General features: G+C 38.4%; 1 protein-coding gene across 1 annotated transcript; it reads right to left on the bottom strand.

The window, feature by feature from the left end:
* Window positions 1-200: 200 nt before the first annotated feature.
* On the bottom strand, window positions 201-22,525 carry MPP4 (MAGUK p55 scaffold protein 4). Its single transcript, XM_061456147.1, has 21 exons — window positions 22,477-22,525; window positions 20,316-20,437; window positions 19,357-19,434; window positions 18,568-18,648; window positions 17,898-18,029; window positions 17,203-17,284; window positions 16,048-16,133; window positions 14,994-15,065; window positions 14,342-14,538; window positions 13,239-13,303; window positions 12,451-12,468; window positions 11,425-11,463; window positions 10,680-10,700; window positions 9,355-9,369; window positions 7,897-7,938; window positions 6,919-7,089; window positions 5,976-6,056; window positions 4,924-5,017; window positions 2,844-2,952; window positions 2,064-2,198; window positions 201-652 (listed from the first exon to the last, which is right to left on the bottom strand). Exons 1-21 carry the CDS (start codon window positions 22,508-22,510, stop codon window positions 461-463), a joined length of 1,866 nt encoding a protein of 621 aa, XP_061312131.1. The 5' UTR covers window positions 22,511-22,525; the 3' UTR covers window positions 201-460.
* Between the last annotated feature and the right edge of the window lie 1,593 nt (window positions 22,526-24,118).

The following is a 24,118-nucleotide window of genomic DNA, read 5'->3' as shown; positions in this document are numbered from 1 at the left end:
AACAACAAACCAGTAACTTAATAAATAACACTCTGCTCCAAGACAGCATGCTAAAAAGAGCATGCTCTGGCCTGAATATTGACTGAATATTGCCTGTCAGTAAGGCTTCCAGGATGTACAGCTATCACAGTATCAGAGTGACCATAATAAAAAGGAAAGGATTTTACTGTAGCTATGTACAAGTAAATTATGCAGATACATGCAACAAAATAGATTTTTATTTATTCTTATAATTGAGCACTCAGTATTTCATTTTTTGTACAAAAGTGGATGCAACTGTAACAAAAAGCTGAAGAGCTACACAGAACATAGTATGATTATATCGCCTGTAGCAGCTTCCTTCCTAATCCTCTTCCAAATCCCTTGCATACAAAGATAAATTCTTGCAATCCTGACATTAGGATTATTCTTGAAGTAAAACATAAGCTGTAATCTTTCTGAAGCTGCCTGCTGCTCAGAATTAGGGTTGAGTGTTTGAGCATATCCATATTGCAGGGACCCACTGGGGCTCATCCTGTGCACGATGGACTGCAGACAGCAGTTGTGCAGATGCTTCTTGTAAATTATCATTCACAATGACTTGGTCAAAGAACTGACCAAACTGAGCTTCCATTTTCTTAGCTGAATCTTCCATCTCCTGTAAATCTTCTTCCTGCAAGATACAGAATAAGTCTATAAAACTTTTGTGTAAAGTTAGTGTTGTGTAAAGAAACATACCTGCATGGCATCTGCAGAACGATTGTCAGCCATGTAAACAAGAGGTGAATAGATATTCAAGGCAAGGTTGGATGGGGCTTTGAGCAATCCAGTCTAGTGGAAGGTGTCCCTACCCATGGCAGGCGATTGGAAATAGATTATCTTTAAGGTCCTTTCCAACCCAAACCATTCTATGATTCTATGATTAAGATAGCACCAGTGTACTTCATTTAATTTACAGTTTGCTATAGTAACGTACGCCTGTGCCACAGCCTGTACCAAGTCTCTGAAACAAACCTGACTGCCACATCTTTCCCAAGGAGATACCTTGTGTCTCAGTATGCTGCATTTGCCCCAGGAAGGTTATTCTATTAACGAGCACTGGCAAAGGATGTTAGGAATTTGAGAGCCAAGCCACTAACACTTGTGTTCTCATTCCACATTTTAGTTCATTTCCCCATTGTTCATGTTTCTTTGACAGAACAATGATGATTCATTTCTATATATAGTTTATATAGAGGACTGAAGTCTCCAAAAGTTTAAGATGCTAAGCTCGACTATGATTTGCATGGAAACAGTTGTGACAATGCACATTGTAAATACAAGAAACACATTTTCTACCAGCAGGATTTGTGGGTTTTCTATAAAACTTAATACAGAATGGATACAGATACTGTCATTAAACATATGTGAAATAGCAATATATTCATATAACTATATGAAGATATCCGATTAAATTACTGAATGAAGTATGTTCCTGGATTTGCAGTGCAAACAGTAAATGTGTATTGACTCAAATCTTGTCACAAGACGATTAAAACTAAAGTGTACAAAACCATAGAATCAACTAGATTGGAAAAAACCTTTAGAGATCATTAAGTTCAGCCATTGCCTGCCAAGACCACCATTAAATCATATCACTGAAGGCCTCATCTACACGGTTTTTGAACACTTCCAAGAGTAGTTTGATTTTTGGCACATAAGGACTGCCTGTTCCTGCACCTTAAGGATTTCATTCTTCAAGAGCATCCAGCCTTCCTGACCCCTTTGTCCTTCAGTAATGTTTCCCAAGTAATTCTGCCAACCAGCATACTAAACAGGCGAAAGTCTAGCCTCCTCTTTAAAAAGATTTTGAAGCAAAATGCCTCAATCCCCTAGGCACAAATTACAACTCTTCCACTTCAAAAGCAGATCTGGAAGGGGAAGAAATCCCAACAAGTAAACGGGAAAAGACAAGAATAGCTTAAGATTTGATCCAAAAGACACACAATTTTTTTATTTTTAAAGAATTAACATAGTAGATTATATTATGTTCTAAACACACAATCCCAAAATAACAAGCAGTCCCTTTTATTCCCAAATCTCACCTTGAATTTCATGTTCACATAATAATCTGTAATGATCCTGGCATTTTTACGAGTCTGCCTCATGCAGCTTATGCTGGATGGCTTGATGAATATGATGTAGGGCTTTAACTCATGGGTCCGAGCTACTTGTATGCCCTGAAATTAAGAGTAAAAAGAAGCTGAAGTATTTCAAGTGCATTCATCTCAGTTTCACTCCCATAAAAAGCCAGTTGTTTACAACATGCTGTTATCTCCAGACCTAGCAGTAATCTTTTTCAGGTACACCTACTTTAAAATGACCTCACTAATAATCCCTGGACCAGATGTTGTTAAGCAACTGTAGCATTCCAATCACTTAATTCTGCTTGGGAACATTATTAGGAGCGAGTGACTGGACATTGTCATTAACAGATCTCTACAATCAACAACATTAGAGATTAATCTGAAATCTGTTTTTTTAACTACTGGGAGTTACCACTGGAAAAAATACATATTTAGTGCTCCATACAGGAGGAAAGCATCTTGCTTTAAGCAAGTATGAAAACTCATTTCTGTACCATTCCACCTGATAATGCAGCTGCTGACTTAGAAACATATGAACTATACTGATCTGCACATACTGTAGTACCCACCTCTCAAAACCCATGCAAAGAATAATCTATTACTAATAAGCACCATGTGCTAAAGTGAGAAAACAAGACAAAGCAACTAATTCTGTTCCATTAGCTCAAGAATGTACAGAGAATTATTCTTCCTTCCAGGAGACAGGAACTCTAAATTCCCTGCCCCTTTACAGCTCACCTGTGGTTCTAAATCTATGACACAGATCTTCCCTTCATCGAGGACTGTTCGCACTGCATCAATACTGGTACCATACAGGTAACCTTTGTACTCCCCATATTCCAGCATTCTGCAACAATAGTAAGAAAGAAGGAAAATGAAAGAGTGCTCTAATCTCAAAAAGGTTCCATTTAAGGGTGAAATCTTCAGATGTAATCCGGTGATCAAGACAATGAGTATAAAACATAATAAACACTGATGAACAGCCTCTGCCTGTGTTCTTCCCTGCTACACTGACACAAAATCAGAACCACTACAGTCTGACATCTCCAAAGCATGCATTTCATAGAATCATAGAATCGTTAGGGTTGGAAAGGACCTTAAGATCATCTAGTTCCAACCCCCCCTGCCGTAGGCAGGGACACCTCACACTAAACCATGTCACCCAAGGCTCTGTCCAACCTGGCCTTGAACACCGCCAGGGATGGAGCATTCACAACCTCCCTGGGCAACCCATTCCGGTGCCTCACCACCCTCACAGTAAAGAATTTCCTTCTTATATCCAATCTAAACTTCCCCTGTTTAAGTTTTAACCCATTACCCCTTGTCCTGTCACTACAGTCCCTAATGAAGAGTCCCTCCCCAGCATCCCTATAGGCCCCCTTCAGATACTGGAAGGCTGCTATGAGGTCTCCACGCAGCCTTCTCTTCTCCAGGCTGAACAGCCCCAACTTCCTCAGCCTGTCTTCATACGGGAGGTGCTCCAGTCCCCTGATCATCCTTGTGGCCCTTCTCTGGACTTGTTCCAACGGTTCCATGTCCTTTTCATGTTGAGGACACCAGAACTGCACACAATACTCCAGGTGAGGTCTCACGAGAGCAGAGTAGAGGGGCAGGATCACCTCCTTCAACCTGCTGGTCATGCTCCTTTTCATGCAGCCCAGGATACGGTTGGCTTTCTGGGCTGCAAGCACGCACTGCCAGCTCATGTTCATTTTCTCATCAACCAACACCCCCAAGTCCTTCTCCTCAGGGCTGCTCTGAATCTCTTCTCTGCCCAACCTGTAGCTGTGCCTGGGATTGCTCCGACCCAGGTGTAGGACCTTGCACTTGGCATGGTTAAACTTCATGAGGTTGGCATCAGCCCACCTCACAAGCGTGTCAAGGTCCCTCTGGATGGCTTTCCTTCCCTCCAGGGTATCAACCCAAGCACACAGCTTGGTGTCATCTGCAAGCTTGCTGAGGGCGCACTCAATCCCACTGTCCATGTCAGCGACGAAGATGTTAAACAAGACCGGTCCTGACACCGATCCCTGAGGGACACCACTCGTTACTGGTCTCCAGCTGGACATTTGGGCATTGACCACAACTCTTTGCCTGCAGCCATGCAGCCAGTTCTTTATCCACTGAGTGGGTCCACCTATAAAATTGATCTCTCTACAATTTAGAGACAAGGATGTCATGCAGGACAGAATTTTTTACTTCTTGGAAAATAATTTACAATTTCTTACTTCTTGTTAGAAATTATCTGTTTAGAGGTTGTGATTCTAATGATAAAATGCTCATTTATGTAGTACAAATAACTTCATAAATCAGAAGATCTCAAAGCACTTTATGCAGTTTAAGGAGTGTAGATGAGCTGGTCTGTCTTCGGGGACTCATGGACACACAGAAAGGAGGAGACACTGTTGAAAGTCTAGCCCTTACAGTTCAGCTGCTTCAGATGTCATCACTGCAGGGATTCTGCTATGTAGTTGTAGGTCAGGAGCAGGTCTGACTCACTGCTCAGTTTTAGAAAGCAGTCTGGGTTCCAGGAGGGTTAAACCTCATAACTTACAAGCACACCCGAAGTGTTCAAGCCTGGAAATCCCACTTTGTTTTAGAAGGATTCTGAGATTAATTGCAGAGGAACTTATTTGCAACTGAACAAACACATTTTTTGAAGCAATGGTCTCTAGTAGTTTGACCTAAATTTACACCAAACATACATCGTAAGTACAAGTGGAAGAGCCCAGACTTTGAACCTAACTACAAAAACTGTCTTGTCCTGGATCATGTTACATTTTAAGTAACAAAAGTGTAATTCATCTTTCCCACCTACCTGTGGCTATACACCATGTTTTCAAAAGTTTCCTTTGATACATAGTGATATTCACGACCATTCATTTCATAACTCTTCTGAACACGAGTGGTGTCTGAAGGGAGATAAACACACAAAAAATTAACTGCAAGTAAACTGTTGTAATATCATAAATGAAAATGAGACAACTTTCATGACTGAGTGTAAATCAGCATTTTCATAAGTAATAAAATGGGTTGTTTATACTTACTAATCCAGAGTAAAAGCCTTGTCTGCTCTACTGATTGCCCAGTGGCAACCTTGAAAATTAGCAGAGCACATCTGTATTTCTTGGAATAGAAGAGCGGTTTAATCCAAGTATCTGATTCAAACCAATCAAGAACCGCTTTGGAACTGGTTCAACAACTGTCTTTACTCCTCTGATGTAAAACTGATTGAAGTTGATTCAGAAACATCCCACACATCTTCCTACGCTTGCACCTACCCTGTAACTAGGATCTTAAGCCCAAAAGAATGACTGAATTTTCAAACAGCTTCAGATTCATGCATTTCCTGTTTGGTTATCCAAATCACAAGAACCAAATAAGCACAGGTAGGCACCGTTTCAGTTATTACGTCAGAAATTAAGCTGTTTAAGTCTCATCTGAGACTAGAAGGCTAATAAGGAAAGCTGTAAAGCCTATTAAGCACCAACTTCTGTTTCCTTCATTCTCATATCTGATGGCTTAAACGCTATGAACTTACAATATACCTAAGAAACACTTTTAAATCTAGGGAAAGCAAACAGCAATATTAAACAAAATCATGCAAATAGTTTACTGTTACATAAAGCTGTAAGGATTTCAGGAGCTGTAATTTGAAAATACCTATGTCCGATTTGCCAAAATAAGGACAAAGATAGTACTTTAAACTAACCCTTATAAAAAAAAAAATTACTCTGGCTTGCAGCAGAGTTGAAAAAATAGCAATACAGCAAAAAGTGTATGAATACACAAAAGCAAGAGGAAGGTATGTGACACTTCCTAATCACATTTGAAGCAGATAGCAGGGGAAGGAGGAAGAACATTACATACGAGGTATGGCACTTGAAAACTCTCGTGGGTTACTTGCGATAAGCCTTCGCCTTAGCTCGTTTACACCAACTCCTGCAGGACCTGAAAAGTTGGAAAGCAACCGATTACTGACAGAGGCACTTTCTGCATGCACCCCCCTCATTTCATAACACATTGCTTGCACACAGATGAAACTTTATTTCCCCAAAATGTACCAGAAGTGACTCAAGTGTTTTGATTGATTCAGCATACAAATCACTTCCCAGCAACACGGTCACACCCAGAATGCAGCTCAGCAACACTATTTTAAAGAAAAAAATTACCATCTAATACTTCCAGACTTTGAAAACACAATGGATTTGCCTTTACCCAGTTTGCTTTACCAGGATCATTGAACACTGCAGAACAACAGTTTCCTTGCAGACACTATCATTAAACGCTACTTGAGAGCCTGCAACCCACTCAATACAGTATTCCCTATTATTAAAGGCATCTTTTTACCTTTTTCTACTGCCCATGATTGAGATTTTTCTAGTCTCCAATTTTAAATATTCTTCTTACCACTGCCATATTCACGCATTTAACACTGGTTGTAGAATCGTAACCATGTAACCATGTTTTCTAGTAAGTTACAAAGTTTTGTACTAGTCCCAGCTGAATCTAAAACCAAACTACTTTCCAACTATAACCCATTATCAACCATCATTCATAACTGTATGGCTTCTTCTAAGGACTTTTTAAAACATTATCTCAAGCAAAGAAGATGATACATATATTAAACTTTAAAATCAGTAACAGAGTCAAATTACAGACACTCATTCTTGAAATGCTGCTTTGAGAACTACCAGCACAGTCTGCAATCACTGCAGTCAGCAGTGGAAACCTCAGTGGATCAGACCATGACTGATGGTTTCCTCCTCTCTGTTACAGGTTGTGAAATTTGCATAAGTAATTAACCTCTTACCCACTAATATAATTAGTCTGTTCCGGTCTGCTGGGTGCCGCTGGTACCTAACCACTTCTTCATATGGAGCTGCAAGTGCACTGTAACAGCTGCTGGGGCACCAAGTGTAACATGACTGCTGGTTGGTCCGCGATTTCCTGCGACACAGGCGCATACTTCTGCGGAAACCAGCTGTAATGGACAAAGACGTCAGTAGTGGAAATACATCCAAGATGCAGGCAACTAGTTCTTCAGTGTGGAGTGTCTCTAACCTACACAACATACTGCTTTTTTGAGCTTTCTGCAGGGTGACAGTGGATTTCATTGCTGAACTTGGTATGTCAGCTTGGTAGAACATCTGAGCATGAAAAGACAGCTGAAGAGGAGGTCAGATCTCACTGAAAATCACTTGAAAACTAGCCCAGAATTGGAGACCCTCCACAGGTTCCCCAAAACAAGCCAAAGGAGAAGTTTCTGGCCATGTAAAGCATCACAAGGGAACAGGTCAATTCTTTTTTGATGTTGTAGCTGATTCACTCTCCTAAAGCGAATCTGCAACATTTGTTCCAGCTTCCAGAATGAATCCAAATATTTTAAAGGCCATTATGGTTTGGTTTAGGAACATGGATAGGTTTGCTGCTTCACCTTAGCATCCAACTCTGAAAACCTCACTTTTAGATCTAGTTTTCTAATGGAAGACCCCATGATTATTCTCAGTGACAGCAAAATTAATCAAGAAGTAAGGGAAATCTCAATAGCCAGTCAAATTAAAATAGTGGTGGCCAGGTCTTAGTGGAAAACTAACAGGAAGAGAGATTTAAATGGAGACAACAGGCATTAGTAGGAGGAAAGAGACCTCCTGAAGTTTGGAAAGCAGAGTAAGTAGAATTCAATTCAGGAAGGTTTTAGACGAAATAAAGAACAAAGCGCTTAACTTCAGACAAACAGTTAATCTAGGTCAAGTCCCAGACATCTTACTTATCTTTAGTCATTGCATACCAATAAAGACTCGTTGACCAAATTCACCAAATTCTTCCTCCTCTAGAATATAAAGAACAAATACTCATGAAATAGTAATAATAAAGAACAGTAAAAGCTTAAGAGCTAGATGGCTAGCAATCCTTGATGATCTCAAATGGAAAACAGTGTTTCAGTAAACATATGGAAGTACCATGACTAATCAAATAAAAAAAATCAAAAATAATAATAAAAAAGGCACAATACTCCATAACGTAAAATACTCAAAATATTTCACATGACCAATGACCAACTCAAAGCACCAATATCTCTGTAAGACAAAAACTAAACTTAGAAAATCTTGGTATAATTCTAAATTATATTTGAAACTTTTTTTGAATTTTTTTGAAATAGTTATAGAAGAAAAAAGATCTCCACAGAATTTAAGCTTTTCAGGTGACCCCTAGCTTACAGGATTTCTTTAGTTGTAACATTACAATTACCAACAAACCAGTAGCTCAAAATCAGAAATAACTTACAACTCTTTCTGACCAATAGCATGCATCTGCTCAGATCTTTCAGGCAGAATTAAGACCCGATTTTGTTATTCGTTTTTTAAACTTCTTTGGATCAGTGGTATCTGTGCGCCACCACCGCAAACTAATCTCCTTCTTCTAATTCTTTTTGTACCCATTCTCATGCTGTTCTTTGTGAAGGCTTAACCATTCAGGTGAGCATTCTAAATCTCTGTATGTATTTTTTAAAAATTAGATCTCTCTTAGAAGTCTCAAAAATACAAATTTCCCAATAAACCAATGATTTAACAGTCAGAAATTAATTTATAGAGGTGATCGGTCACAAATAAGTACAGAAAAAAACTGGCATCAGCAGTGTTTAGATTTCTCTTCAAAAAGAACTCCTATTTTTTGCCTAATTATGTGTGGAATTGTCCAAGCTGTTTATTCCATTTAGGGCTTGTTAAAGCAATAATAAGATACAGAAGACATAGACACAGCTTTAAAGGCAGTAATTGTTCCAAGGCAGGAACATTAATTTGCAAAATAGGAACTGCTTCATCTTTTAGCACTAGATATTTGATTGATAGTTATTGCATAGAGCACGCAAGTATTAAAATCAGATATATCTTAGTTACTCGTCTTTCACATCTCTACACTCTTTGCTACTTGCACCTTTAAAAATGCAGTTTTATTTCTATATGTACTAACAACTCCTTGTTTATGACTGTAGGAAGAGTACTTGGCAGAACACTGCTTGTTCAGGGCAAAGTTCAGAGTACTGTTTGGCTGACATATGCCTGCATTATTTCTATCTTCAGGTCTTCTGAGCCACCATTCAAACTCTGAGCATTTCTGCTTTATCTACTCTCTGTTCTATGGCATGGAGTGCACTATGGAATCCTGCAGGGAACAAGCAATAAGCACAGATAAATTATACGAGATTAATGCTTACAGAAGACAGGGAGAGAAAAGTTACTATTACCTTCTTTAAGCTCCTCTGCACGTTGAAATAGAGACAGACATAAACCAATTAGTTTTGAGAAGACACTCAATACGAAGATTTAAAAAAAAAAAAACAACAACCACCAGCATCATCCAACGTATTTAGGAAATTTAGGAAACGGGTACTGCAGGCTTTAAATCTAAAATATGCCTGATCAAGAATGAATGCTAAGTTTCCAAAGAAGAGACTCAGCTACAGCATCTATGTCAGTATTGTACTTGCAAAATACATCACACAGATACTCAACTAATGTTTAAAGCAAACTACAGGATAGCAAACATTTGCACCTTTGTTCCTCTGACTGGATACACAGCAAGCTGACTCAGCACTGAGGAGTGAATAGGATTTGCAAGAGCAATCCCCAAGTGCAGTTATCAGAAACATTCTAGCCTGTAAATAAAAGGCTGCCCTCTAGACCTGCTGGTTGTCTTAAATGCTTTGGGCATTGCTTGAGAGGTGGAAGAGAACCAGCCACGTGTGGTAAGAGGAGAAGATGTGCCTGGCATGTAGGAACCTTGTGGAGAAGAGCAAGTGTAAGGTGGAATGACATTTTCTCCACAAGGTACCAAATATCTCAAACAGGAAGTTTAGCAGTAGATTTAGCTTAGTGAGGAAATGATTTATTTTAGAATACCTAATTTTTGCAGAACTCTGAATATGCTGTAAATAGGTAGTAGCTGCACCATAAAAAAAAACCAAACCCAAACCAAACAAAAAAACTTAACAATAAAACCACACACACACAAAAAACAACCAAACCACATTTGTTTTTTAACCAAACAGCTTTGTTAAAAAAAGGCACTGATTAATTGTATGCCATATAAAAATCATTCCTCCTATAAAAGCATTTCTCTGTCTTGTATGCCAGTCATGCACACAATCAGGAGTCCAGAACAGCTCTCCTCATTACCTTAGAGTAATGGAGGCCTGAATCCCCAGTGCCTATAGGAGTTGATGTTGTAATCCAATTACCTGCTGACATCAGTGCAGCTCCTGCTGTCACAGCTTGCATGAGTATAACTGATTAGGATTTGATAAACAGATCTGATACTGATGCATGAGAGAAAACACTCTCTTGTGGGTAACAAGACAAAAACCTTATTACTTAAAATAATCAGAGAGCACGAGGATGATTTTAAGGCAACAAAATTTTATATAATGGCTTTGCAAGCCAGAACAGCTTCTAAAGCAAAAATGGAATTCTGTTTTCTGTCACCTGCTTATTTTTAAGATACTTGTCTGTAGGTGCCCTTCTCACAGCAGAACAATAGCAAGGAATTTGGAGGTAGGTCAGAGGCACTTACCAGACTCAAAAGTTTCTTCATCTTGGTTAGCAATCCAGATCGCAAAGATATTTAAAAAAAAAAAAAAAAAAAAAAAAAATCGAAATTTTGTTCTTAGTATAGAATTTCAGAATAAAATCAAATTTCCAGCTCCTATCACAGTCTCATACATATTTTTCCTCTACACTGAGGTGGCAAAATAGAGTTCACCATACTTGAATTAACTGCCTCGTCTCTCTCCACCCAGTCCTACAGGATCCCATCCCTCCATGAGGGCTTTCTGAATTACCTCAGGGTAAGGAAGAATGAGCTCTGCTGCTTTAGGGAGCAAGCCAAGCTAACAGTCTTCACATATACTATTTATATATAAAATTCTTGCTCAGGAAAAAGAATAGTCTCCCACCATCAGTTTCTTGACAATTAATTGAGTGGGCTCCCCAAGACTACAATCACCTGTGGCAAAACTGTGGTAACATTACAGCCACGGTCCAAAACCTCAATCAGAGAGGTCAGATCTCATTCAGGGAGATATTTTTGGGGTGGTCCCTCTTTTAGCACAGCATTTTGCTATAAGGACTGTACATCAGAACTGCAAATAGCTCATTTTAATACACTAATATAGGATGAGGTTTCAGGGTAAGAAAAAAAGCATTTTCTACCAGTAAGTTCACTAGGAGAAGAGTGTTTTTATTTGGGGAAAAAAACCGAGGCTTTAACTAGCTACTATCTTAAAGCAAATAGAATAATCTCAAGTGAATTCAGTTACCTGTTTCCACACACTTCTCATCAATCTGCATGTCATCCTCTACAACACAAGGAAAAAAGTAATCTGAATCAGAAAAGCACTGGGGAGGAAAAAAACCTTACGGGTCTTAAAAGACTGAACTCAGACATCAGAAAGAAAATACTTGAAACTCAGATCAGCTTTAGACTTCTTTAAGTATTTTTACTGTTAACTCCAACTTACTGATGTGCAAAAGGCTCTTCTAAAACTAGTGCTCTGAAGGGCTTGCAGTAGAGGTGCAAACATGTCTAGCTGGAATTCTCCCTTTGAAGTAATAAAAGGTTTAACATGGCTATTGCTGTTTATCCTGTAAATATTTATTTCTTAAGTATTATCATGTCAGAATACAATTTTCCACTCCCTTCTCTCCTGTAGCTTTAAAAAGTATGTATCTTTCCAGTCTGCTTCACTCAAGGAAGGAGTTTTGCTTGGTTGTTTTTACCATGATTTTTACAAGGAAGAAAAGATTGTTTCAGCTCCTTCTCCATCCTGGGATCACATCAATTCACATCCCTGAAATGCAATCTCATGGGCTCATAATACTGCACTGTTTGTGTGTTCTGTTCTTGCTTGCCCCTCCAGATAGGCCCAAATAGAAGCTGTTTTACAGGGCAACCGCCAACCATATTGTGCCCATATGTATACTTTAAGAAAAACTCTCTCAGAACTGCTAAGGTCACTGCTGAAGATGGGAAAAAGAGGGAGAGGAAAAGAGAGAGGAAATGTAGTCTTTGCTTCCTCTGAGCAACCCATCCAAACTCCCAGCTCCCTACCAGATATTGCATAGCTTAAGTTTCCACTTCAAGACAACATAAGCTTCTACTATTTCAAGTGAAAAAAGGCTTGATTACAATTATGCTAAGCACACAAAATGCCAAGAAGTTGTGTTTCATTTGCATGTACTGTCTCCTTTCTGAAAACTTTTGGAAAAGCCTGTAAACCATGTGCTATATTGATTCCAGGTACAGGAATGCAGTGCTGACCCAGACAGCACTGATGATTTCCTACCTTCTTCCACAGTGCTTACTGCCCACAGCATATCCATTGAAGCAGTTAAATGCAATAAAATTACAGTGAAAGAGAGACTCAGCTCTAATGAACAAAGCAATCAGTGCAAGAAGAATCCTAGGCAATGAAACACGCTCCATCTGGGAGTTATCACAAGAGAATTAATCTTACACTATTATAAAGAACCACAGAACAAAATGGAGAGAAAACAGGAAGAACATTCTTATTCTGGCAATAATTTGGCATGTTTACAGAAAGTTACAGTTGGCAGAAGACAACATTTCTGGATTGTCAGCATGAATAAATTCATGGGCATCAGAGCTTATTTTACACCTCAAGGAAAAAAGTTTATCTTTCTCTCAGTAGTTCTGCTAACAAAGAAACATTCTAAACATATTGCGTGGAACTTTCCAGTGAAGAAGTTTTAACTGTGTCCCTGGAAAGCCAGGCGAGTACGCATGTCACCTCAAGACTCACATCCAGTTCTGAGAGAACTGGCTCTTCTAGAGAGCACCTAGATCTTACAGACTGCAGGAGCTGAATTCATAACTTCTCTCAGTCGGATCCCAAGTCCACTGAGGACAGCAACCTTCACCATCAGTACTTCAGGTGCAACTACCATTAAGTATTCATTTTCCTGGAGATAGTTAACACACTTCTGAGGTGACAACACAGCTCCAGAAACAATATCTTTGAATTAAACTGGATTGTATGAGCTTCTATTTCAGTATCCCTGGAAATAAACACTTTTATTTCCTGCTCTACCATTCAAGTAACATTTCACTCACACACTGATGATTTGAGACAGAGATGGGGCTGGAAAGGCTGAGACCACCAGAATTCTCGCTGCTTCCTGCATAGAAATAACTTATTACAGTTAAAGAAACAAAACATTCCACAAGCACATTATACTTCTTTCTGATTCACTGCTTAAACATAAGATCAATCAATACTGAGCTGACAGAAGACAGTAAGAATGGAAATATTAACAGTGGTTTAGCCCACTGCAAAGCCCTGAGAGGAAGTCCGTATGCTACCAGAATGACTTAAAGGCAATTTCCAAATCAACAGCCCACAGGTATTTACAATATCCTGAGTTTATATATAAGGACAGGAAGATAAACCATACTGTGGTCCAGACTCCTGGAAGTAGAAGAGTGTGCTACTACTATGGACAGTACTGCTACTGCTGTGGACAGTAGTATCGCTGCCTCTGTTACTATACAGAACCTCTTGCAGCCTCAATCAGAACCTAGTTTCATTTCAGCTTTCATTATACAGACCACAGCTAGGTTTACATATAGTACAAAATGAAGCCTATAATCTACAATTGTGGGGTCTTGTGTTTTCCTTAGGACAGACAGGACATATGGTTAGAGTATCATACTGAAAATATGCAAATGAAAATACAGCAGCTTAGGTACTCTAGTTCAGAAAGCATGTAATATAAAAATAACCATCTCTCTATGCAGAAAATAATAGTCAAGGGATCCCTATTCTTCCTTGAGCATGTTTTTTTTTGCTTGTGTTCAGTGGGTTTGTTTTGGGGTTTCCTCTCCCCCCTCCCCCATTCTTTTAATTGGGTCCACTAAGTTTTGACCAAAGCTGCTACGCTCCCATTAGATGTCTTAGCAACTAACTAGCATAGAGATTAGGTAACTGCCCTGCACTTCTTAGGCATCAGTTTAAGATAAGGTGCTTTCAAAAGCTTGTTCTCGCATAGATACTCTTAAAGGAAGGAGAGCAAGAAGTCAGACGAGGAAGAGGAAATATGCGTGTCAGATGTCACTGAATCATACTGCTAAATAACTTACAAAAAATTGTAAGCAGCAAAGTCTGAATACCAGGCTAATTTTTAAACTGGGACTCAGAAGAATTACAACTTCTTTACCTTTTAAGAAGATGATTTGAGGGTATAAGTCCAGCACAGGCACTGAGATCTGAAACTTTCCTGGCTTGCCACCAGAAAACATCATTCTGGTCCACAATCTGAAGTATTTCACCCTTCTTAAAAGGCAAACCTGCATCAGCACATGGTATGCCAGGATCTTGCAAGGGCCAGTAATCTGCCATTGCTCGCACATAGAGCTGGTAAAGAAATGATACAAGAATGAGTGGAAGCCTTGTTCAGGAATGAGTGGAAGCCTTGTTTAGAACAGATAGGACATGAGCTTTATAATCACAGGATCAGATACTGACATGTCAATTCACAATTATTCATGTTTTAAAAACCAGATCAAACCCCAAATCTTGTCTGTTCATTAAAGGAGAAAAAAATTCTCATACATGGTGGAAAGAATTGACATTCAACCTGTAGATCACGCTGAAAATGGCTTCATGACCTTTAATACAACTACATTTCAGCTTACCATCTTTACTGTTTCAGCAACAGCATATTGATGCCAGCTGAGAGGTCACCATAAAGACAAGTAACACTTCAAAGACTGAAGTAAACTTCTAATCAACACCATTGCTTTGTATCACACCGTTAGACGTTATTGAGATAACTGCAGTAACAATCTGGAATAAAGAATGTCTCTTACTGTTGTTTGGTTGCTGACAGGCCGGTCAGAAACAGGAATTAATTTGAACATAATTGTCCCCTGAGAGAGGGCCTAAATGATTAGAAAAAGAGTAAAACATGACTAGTATTCAGTACAAATAACCAAACATTGGCAACATGAGCTTAACACAGCATGGCTTTGTAGTTACTATAATGTCAATATTACAAATAGAATTTAGGTAGACAGAGTCTATGTGACAACACTTTTTTCAAAAGAAACTGAAGAATGACAATTCAATGCCTTCCTAAATATTTTTAATTCAATGAGATACATTTTTATTATAAATAATTTAATATAATTGAAATGTTAATTCATATTAACTGAAATCTAATTTAAATTAGCAGTAGGATCTGATTAGACAATTGATGTAAAAGGGGGAAGAGAAAAGAGTTCAATATCCCAATAGAGTTTGTATTTCTTATGCCTGGAAATATTACAACCAAGGAAATAACACATAGATTTGATACTGATTACATATAGCAATACCTTACTGACTAGCACTAACACTTCACAGTGAAAAGCCCTCAAAGGCCATGAGCAAAATGACAAGTAACGGTGACAGCTCAACAGACTTCATGTGACTTTTGACAACAGTAATTACCACTGCCCTTTTTTGCAAGGTAAGTGATGTAGCTTGCAAGCTCATTTACTCTGCTTTAGTGCATTTTATAACGTGGACTCTTATAAGAGCAGCACCTTTCCACTACTTTCTTGTGAAATATTAAGTGGGTGGAGCTTCCAGAAAAGAGATGAATCATTGAAGTCTGAATAAATCAGTATTTTTCCCAGAAGCTGCAGGTAGAATGGTCACATTCACAAACCAAAACAAGGGTTACATTTAATTCTGGTGTCCTGTATTCAAATTCTTATGAGTAGTTGTGAACTTCATCCACAGTAAGGAAACAATCTGAATTTTCTGTTAAAAATTTCAGACTTTCTCCTCTAAGAGCACGTGTGCGTGCGCGTGTGTGTAAAAGAAACGGCATACAGTTAAGGTACAAAGTAGAAAAGAGATTAAAAAAAAATTCAATACCAAAATATTGATAACTTGCTCAGGCTCAAGTCCCTCAACAGGAACTCCATTTACTTCCACCAGTTTGTCTCCAGCGTAAAGCAACCCTACAGTGAAAACAAGGATGAAAGCAGCAGCAGTTTTATCACAGCATGGATTATCTTGGGTAGGCAAGGCAGGAACAAACAGATGTACCACAGGTTTGGAAGTCAGCGTGATAAGCTCTCATACACCAGGTAGGCAGGAAGGTATTCTGGATTTAAGCTACATTGTCCCACCTCTCTCATACAACATGTTTACAATCTATTGATAAATTGCCTTAAAAGTAGCATCAATATTTTAGTATACCTCAATTTCCCAAAGTAATCTCTAGACCTATTCCACCTAACCCCATTATATTAATAGACCATAAGACTTGGAATCAGGCCCTTAAAATTTCTAGGTGCACTGGGGAGCTTTGGGACTCCTCTCTGCCCTTCACAAAGTCTTCACAACATTGTTTACTTTTATATTTGCCTTCAGCTCAATTAAAACATTAATCAAACTAGGTACTCAATCACATATTGCTTAGGCAATAGCTAAAAGGAACTATTTTATAATGATTACAGTTCAGTTTTACTTCTGGCGTTTTACATTTTAGTTACATAAAATTTCCCAAGGAACACAGAACACATTCAATTCTAGGATGACAAAGTAGTAACACTTCCAAGGAAACTCCTTGGGAGATTGCTTAGCAACTAATACTGCCAAAGTATTTAGTAGACTAGTGCCAAAAGTATTACTATGTATTCCTTAAGGCCCATTATCTTATAGAAATCACAGACTACTCATGTTTTCCATTTATCCATTAGGGAATGAGCTGCTGGTATTCATACTACTCTGCAACTGGGGATATTCCTGATCAGTATCTGGACAGATCTATCCAGGTATTGGTGCCAAGAATACACAATGAAACTGGATTCATACTTCAACTTAGCCTCAAGCATAACACATTCATATGAAAATTAATGAATGAAACCAAGTTGCTGCAACATGTCACTATTTACAGTGCTGTCCAATGTACACATCTTCTTGCTCTATAATGCAAGGCTAATTACAGAAGCTAAGCTATTATCTTACTTCAGGTATCTTATTTCAAGTTAAACTGTTTGTATCACTGTTTCAAATTACACATACCACTTCTGTCTGCTAGCCCACCGTGGATTACACGGGCAACTGTTATGTCACCTGTTATCTCATCGCGTTTTATGGTGGCACCCTGGCAAATAAAAACAAAGAAAAAACACACTCATCACTGAAGAACCCCAGTAAGTTTCCTTTCACATCACAAGTTTAATCTTTGCAATGACAAAAAGGCACTAAAAGTTATAACCTCCTTAATACCACACAGATCTAGTGATAAGGTATCATTAGCACTAAGTCTTCAACTTTCATCATAATAAGATGACCACATTGACTGTAAGAAATCTTTTCTATTTCAAATGTTATAGCAATCTTTTCCCAAAACAGGTTAGTTAAGCTATGCAATGTTTTGCACTTAGAATCACAAATGATTTCTACAGCACCTTTCAGAGGCTTTCTTCCCCCCCTATTTTGGCCAAGGGAATAGCTCTTAATCTAATTTGCATTTTCATTATATGAGAAAAACATCTGCCAAATGTTCAAGTGCTGAGTGAACAAGGCACTGAGTGGGGCCAGATGGTCTCCTAAGGTCCTTTCCAACCTCAACAATTCCTGTGATTCCGTAAGAAATGGACAAGAGCACACACAATCTCTGTGACATTCTTGGAAAGAAACCAATGTGCATGAGACGCACTGTAAGTGCTTGTGTGAGTTTAAATAACTTGTCAGACATCAGAAAGCTCCCTCACCAAAGGCTGGTTGTTCTTCACTAAGCAGACAATCCTCATGGCTTCCTCATTTTCAGGTATATTGTCTGGCAGTGGTGGAAGGGTTGGTTCAAAATCTTTCTGGGCTACAGTATCATGAGCAGAGAGCAAGGCCTGTGAGAAAACCAAACCAACCAACCAATAAACCCATAAGCAAAGATCATAAAATAGAATAGCTTTAAACAGTAACTGGTTAGAAAACAGAGATCAGCAAGTAAGTTCCTGTGTGAACATAGATCTCTTTCACATGTTGTCATTTTCTTTCAAACTGTGAGCTTTAGGAACCATTCCTCTCTGCTTCTTCTGGAAAAACTTACAAAAGATGAGATGTTTCTGTTTGGAGCTCTAGGGTAAAGAATGCAGGTTTTGCAATTACAAGGAAAATTCAGTTTTATATGTCTGCATCAACCACTTGTAATTTAACTGTGTAAAAAAACATCTCTCTAAAACATAGCCCTTAAATAAATTGCAACCTACTGCAGTTATTTCAGATACAGAGCCCACATCTGATTTCACAAGTAGGTTAGTTCATGAGTAGAAAACTATATGTCTTCTGGCTCCTGTGCTGATTCTTGAGAACAGCTGGCCATCTGTTTCCATTCCCACAGCAGAGAGCTCTGGAAGCAAACTTCTTTCCTTATGCAGGACTTGCCTTTAAGTGTGGAGCACGCAGTAGTCGCCTTAGCTCTTTGATCTCACCAGACTGAGGGGCTTCACGCAGTAGCTCTACCACCTGATAAATATAAGAGAGAAAGCACAGAGACTGGTTCTGGAAAACAATTAATTTAGGAAGATATAAACTGAATTTGGAAGAAAATGTATGAGGAGAGTGCTAAGCCCTCCAGGCTAAGCGACTCTGAGCATATCCATACAGTTTGCTCTAGAACTGGACAATACAGTAACAGCTGCACAATACTCCTGCTTGCACACAGGCTTAATTTAGTTCAGGTGCACTCCAATTGATTCTTTTTTCTCCCATACCTCAACTGATTTCATCACTCGTGTCAGGTTCTCTACTTAGTCATTAGCTTTCCCACTAATACAGAATTTTAAGAATTTATCAGCTATTATGATTAGAAAAATCCAAAAAGCTTTTCAAATTCCGCATGTCGAACTGCTTGACTGTAGCCATAACACTGAACCACACAGGTACATAGCAATTAAAATACATAGGCAGTGGTTAAAACAATTTATGTGTTCACCACACTCGCCAGGGTTCATGCAGTCTGGTAAGCATGGCTGTACACATTTCTCATCCCTTCCTCTCAACATGGCAAGAGTTATTGGTAGACTGACAAAAGTGCAAAGAGGGAATCTTTCAAGTTTATATAGTGTACTCAGACCTGAGACAAAAAACAAATACCAGAACACTTATTTGCAGCTAAGCTGACTAATTTGATATGAGTAAGTAAAGCAATACACTCTGTATACACCATCTTACCTCATGATTCAATGCGCGTGCCTGCAGCGTGACAGGAACTGGTCTTTTTCCAAGATATTGTTGGAGGCATTCATAAATCTATTGTATGCCATGACAGACAAGACAATGCAATGATGATATGATCTTCTCACGGGATTATATAGAAAAATACAACATACACATATTTCTAGGAATTTCCCAGTCCAAAGAGCTTGCATCTTAACATTCAGTGCATCTGGAATTGAGCCTATAACTCATTGTCTTTCTATATTATTACCCAGCTAGCCAGTTATGTTGGAATTTTGAATTTTTCAATGAGAAAAGCTCATTACACGACAACAGCCCAATAGTGTTATTTCTGTAGCATGCTTCCTGTAGTTGCAAGCATGGTTAACAAAGTAAATTTAACTTTAAACAAAATAAACAACTGTATTTAAAATGGCCTTATGGAATTTCGTATCCACTGCAAGTTTTATTTCTTTAAAATGTAAAAATTTTCAAAATCCTTGTTACAGAAAAAGCAGAACTTGTTCAGAATTTGTCTTAGGAATACAATTCTGCTCCATAGATACAATAGAGTTTTGGCTGGTGTTTGTAACAACATAAGATCTTAACTATATATCAGATCAGAGTCAGCAAAGTGGAAAAACGTAATTTCACAAGCATCCATGCCAACAAGTGGGATGTACAGCCATACAAAAATATAAGAAAAGACAGCTGAGAAGTGCTCCCCTGGCCCCAACATGGACACAAAGTGGAAGAGCCTGAATACCCAGGCCATTATGAAAGAGAATATTTTTTTTTCTTTAAAGCAAAAGTGGTTTTGTTCACCTTGACTGCTGATGTTAGGACCAACGTTAGGACTACCTGCACTTAGTGTAAACAAACATTTATTGTCCTGATATGGCAAAATAAAGTAACTATGCCCTAGACATTGTTCTCCAGGAAGCCTTTGCCTTCATTGCTGAATATTACTTTACCTTTAAAAGTGCTTGCAGCCAGCGAGATCTGAGCAGGTCATATAACATGCCAACGCCATTGACATCTCTTTTACAGAGCAAACTCAGTTCTTGTAGCACTAGAGTCAGAACATGAGATACACCTGAGCCCAAGAAACAGAAAAGCGCAAGACACTTCAGTACAAAGAGAAGACCAACCAAAGCGAAACAGTGACCAGGCCTTTGAAAAGCACCTTTCCTCCATGTATACCTCCAAGAAAGTCACTAATTTCTTGTCTGTCTTGCTTGTTTCTTGGAATCAATCCTATTGCATAGTTTTATTTTATTATTTTATTAACCAGCAGGGTTAGGTCCATACTAGCAATTCTTAACTAACCTGTGAGGAAAAACACACAGGGAATCTTACATATATCAGTCTGAGTTCAAGACTGTACCTCATACTGAGAAGAGGTAAACATAAAAAGTTGCTTGTTCATTTTATAGGCTTTTCTACTGGGTGATCAACTCTTTGGGCCAGGGACCATCTGTTTTTCTCCACTCTTGGAAAATGCAGACATTTTGTAGAATATCACTAATGAGGATGCAAATTCTGGCCAAATACATACCACTGTCACAGACACCCACAACACATCCCAAGAAAGGGCAAAAAGCCTTCTTGTAATTAGAAGCAGCACTTGATCTGTTAGGAATAGCATCCTAATACAGCGGAAAAACAAAAAAATCCAATCCAAAAAAAGTCTTCCTAAAAATCTCAGAGGCAACAGCTGGGAGGTGACAAATAGAGAATACATAACAGCCAGACCTAGATACAAACTGGATTTCTGTGAGTGCACAGAATTTAATTTACCCTCAGAAATGACAACAGATCATCTCTGATATGTGACACTTCCCCAGAAACAATGCTTACAACAGCAGTGATAAAACACCATACCAAATACTAGAAGTCTGATTTATTGAGCTATAAGGGTTCTTAAAGAGATCATATGAGCTGGATGCCTGACTCCCAAATGCATGTCAACGGAAAGTAAGTTCTCAACTCTTGTGTATTTTGCTAAGCATAAGCTGTCTCTCTGCTTTTTAGTGCCAAAGTAATCATACAATACAAATCAGTGTAACTGGAGACTTGATATTTATTTGTTTACTCCATTAAAGTTGGCATGTTTCAATGAGTAATACTGTAATACAAAAAAACATGTTGGCATAAAACCAAGACTAGGAGCTTCTAAAGGTACATCAGCCAAAGTCAAAATAATAATTTCCTAAAGCTCATCCCAGCAGCCCCAGGATAGCTGACTACTCTCTACTGCAGACAATACCAGCTGCTGTCATCTAGTTGCTACAGCTAACCTAAACATGGAAGCCCTTTTTATTTCTCTACTGAGCACAATTTTTATAGCCATTGACAGTTAATTGTGTCCTGTATCGGCTCTAGGCCTTGATGTTACCAATACTTTTGTGAGATCTATCTTCAACTTTAGTTTCACTGAGGTATTTTCCTTGTGCATGAATTTATACAGGTATTTGCCTGTTAAGTTTCTGCAGATGGGACTTTCACCTCAATCATCAGGCAGAACTATCCAAACTGGGAAAGCCTGGAGATACACCTCATTATCAGGAGCCATCTGTTTCTGGAAAGCAGACATCTAAGCACTTATGAAAATCAAACTCAGTGAACCCTGATTGTGTGCCCCACAGGGAAATATCTCCCAAAACAGTTTTCTTAAAAGGATTCTTTACTACAGGAACCACCTGCCTTTAGTGAAGACACTTAAAATATTTACCTTATTACTGGCTGCCTCTTTTTGAAATGACTTGTATTAATTATCTCCTCAAATGCTATTCCTACATCAAGCTGGGCTCAAATAGACCAAGATGTTACAGACAAAAGCACAGAAGTTTTCCTTAAGCAAAAAAAAGGAAAAAAGTCCCCTCTTGCTGTTCTTGATAGAGCTGCAGAGACCCTCGACTTTGTAAGCCAGAAACAAATGCCAGGTATCCTCTTTTGTCACTCTCCAGATTAACTGCGTACCACTACTAAACATCAAGAATAATTACAATTATGAAGTAGTAATACTTCTAGACATGTTCATCTCTCATGACTTAATGGAAGAAGAGTTACAAAGGAATAAAACTTTTTGTCATTTATCTTTCTGTTTGAAAGAGATGCAGAAGTTATGAGTACCGTTATCTTGACTGCAGACTGTTGGCACCTCCATCTTTTCCTTTATTCAAGGGGATTCCACCCACTTCTTTGAGTACTGCATTCACACCAAGCAGGATTCACAAAGATAGATGCTGAACTAGAGGAAAGAGTACACTCATATCAGAATTCTGTCAGGTATGTTAGATTGATAAGAAAGCAAAATTTAAAAGAAAGGGGGGCAACCACTCATTGAAGTAACAGGTTCCAAGCATGAATTAGATGCACGAGTCCCACCTGTAACTTCAGTTACCGACCAGCACCCAAAATGCAGACAGACAAACTTCAGCTGCAATACATTTTATTTCCTTCACGGAATTGTCATTAGGTTGCTTCATTAAGCAATCTAAAATAACAAATGATTTGATACATCTTCTGTTCCAGCTTTTTAAGTGCACTACCATGGAAAGTTGTAATGTTTTACACCTTTAAAACCTCTTTTACATCAATATAGCTTGGAAAATAAAGCTTGAGAACATATTACATTTAATTCTTCTTGTTATTGACACTATTAAAAGACTCTGGAGTTTCTACTGAATTGTCATTGAGCAAAAACATGATTTTGCAAAAAAATAGGGATCCCCATTTCTGTCACTGTTAGGAATTAGGGTCTTTGAAGGATTTGTTCCACAAAGATTTCCTCACAGTGAACTAAAATACAAAAATAACCAAAACCCAAATAAAACCCTACACACCTTACCTTACTGGTCTCATCATCTCAGGCAATTTATAATTGGCTGCTGCTTTTAGAGATGGAGTTAAAGAAGCTATTTGCTAATCTAACACAACCCTCTTATAGTTCCAGTCATTGTAAAGAACAGTGTATACTACCTTATTTTGGCCTTTAAATTTTAAAATAGGAATTTTTAAGTAAAACAGGAAGCCAACACGCTAATTAATGTGTAGTCATTTTGCACTGAACTTTTTGCATGTAAAAAATAAGCTTTTTTAATTTTCTTTCAAATTTCTTCCCTCTCTCAAAATTCTGTGATAATGTATCACTAACCCACAATGTTCCATTAGACTAAAAAAGGGGGAAGCTCTCCAATCTACTGTTAATAGGAAACAACACAGTACAAGATGATTTCAGAAAATCCGTGGGACTCTTCTTGGCAAACAAGTATGGAAATTTCCCAGGGAACACTGTATGCTGCATTTATGTCCCAAAGCATCAGGAATCTGTGCATGAAAACTTTGAATTACTTCAGTGTCTTCACTACATCCTAGTTGTTCTAATTTCAAATCACAGTTGATAAAGGTTGGAAGATATTGTCATGACTACCACTATTGTAAGATGATTCTTAACGAGTTAAGTATTTAAACTGGTCAAGAGATCATCGAGATGATTCAGAGTACAAGTTAAAAATCAGTAACATCAGGTATCTGAGCACCTCAGCCAACAGCAAACCACAGTGTGACACTGTATGCACAATGAATGTCTTACCAAATTCTGTTAAATAGAGAGTAGTTTATGTCCTGGATTAGTCAAGCAAAAAGGCAGCCATTTTCATCTAGATTGTTCCGTGTTCAGAAAACATCAAAGGTACGAGCAGGGAAAGTATTATCTTGATCTGCTTATAAAAGCAGAAGGCATTACTGTCACTTTTACTGAACTACTTAATAC

This window comes from Pezoporus flaviventris, unplaced genomic scaffold (genome assembly GCF_033815535.1).
Source record: "Pezoporus flaviventris isolate CSIRO_AGI_PZ_B2104156 unplaced genomic scaffold, CSIRO_AGI_Pfla_v1 ptg000001l, whole genome shotgun sequence".
In the NCBI taxonomy this organism is placed as follows: domain Eukaryota; kingdom Metazoa; phylum Chordata; class Aves; order Psittaciformes; family Psittacidae; genus Pezoporus; species Pezoporus flaviventris.
The sequence above is the reverse complement of the archived record's forward strand: the minus strand, read 5'-3'. Positions and strand labels throughout refer to the sequence as shown.

Bases quoted from the DNA above. Each gene is read 5' to 3' on its own strand.
- MPP4 (XM_061456147.1), bottom strand. From the start codon at position 22,510: ATGGAGGTGCCAACAGTCTGCAGTCAAGATAACG. The intron at 18,030-18,567 runs GCAAGTCCTGCA...GTTTTCTCACAG, and splicing joins TGCGTGCTCCACACTTAAAG to GCCTTGCTCTCTGCTCATGA. The intron at 6,057-6,918 runs GTAAGAGGTTAA...CCAACTTTTCAG, and splicing joins CAGACTAATTATATTAGTGG to GTCCTGCAGGAGTTGGTGTA.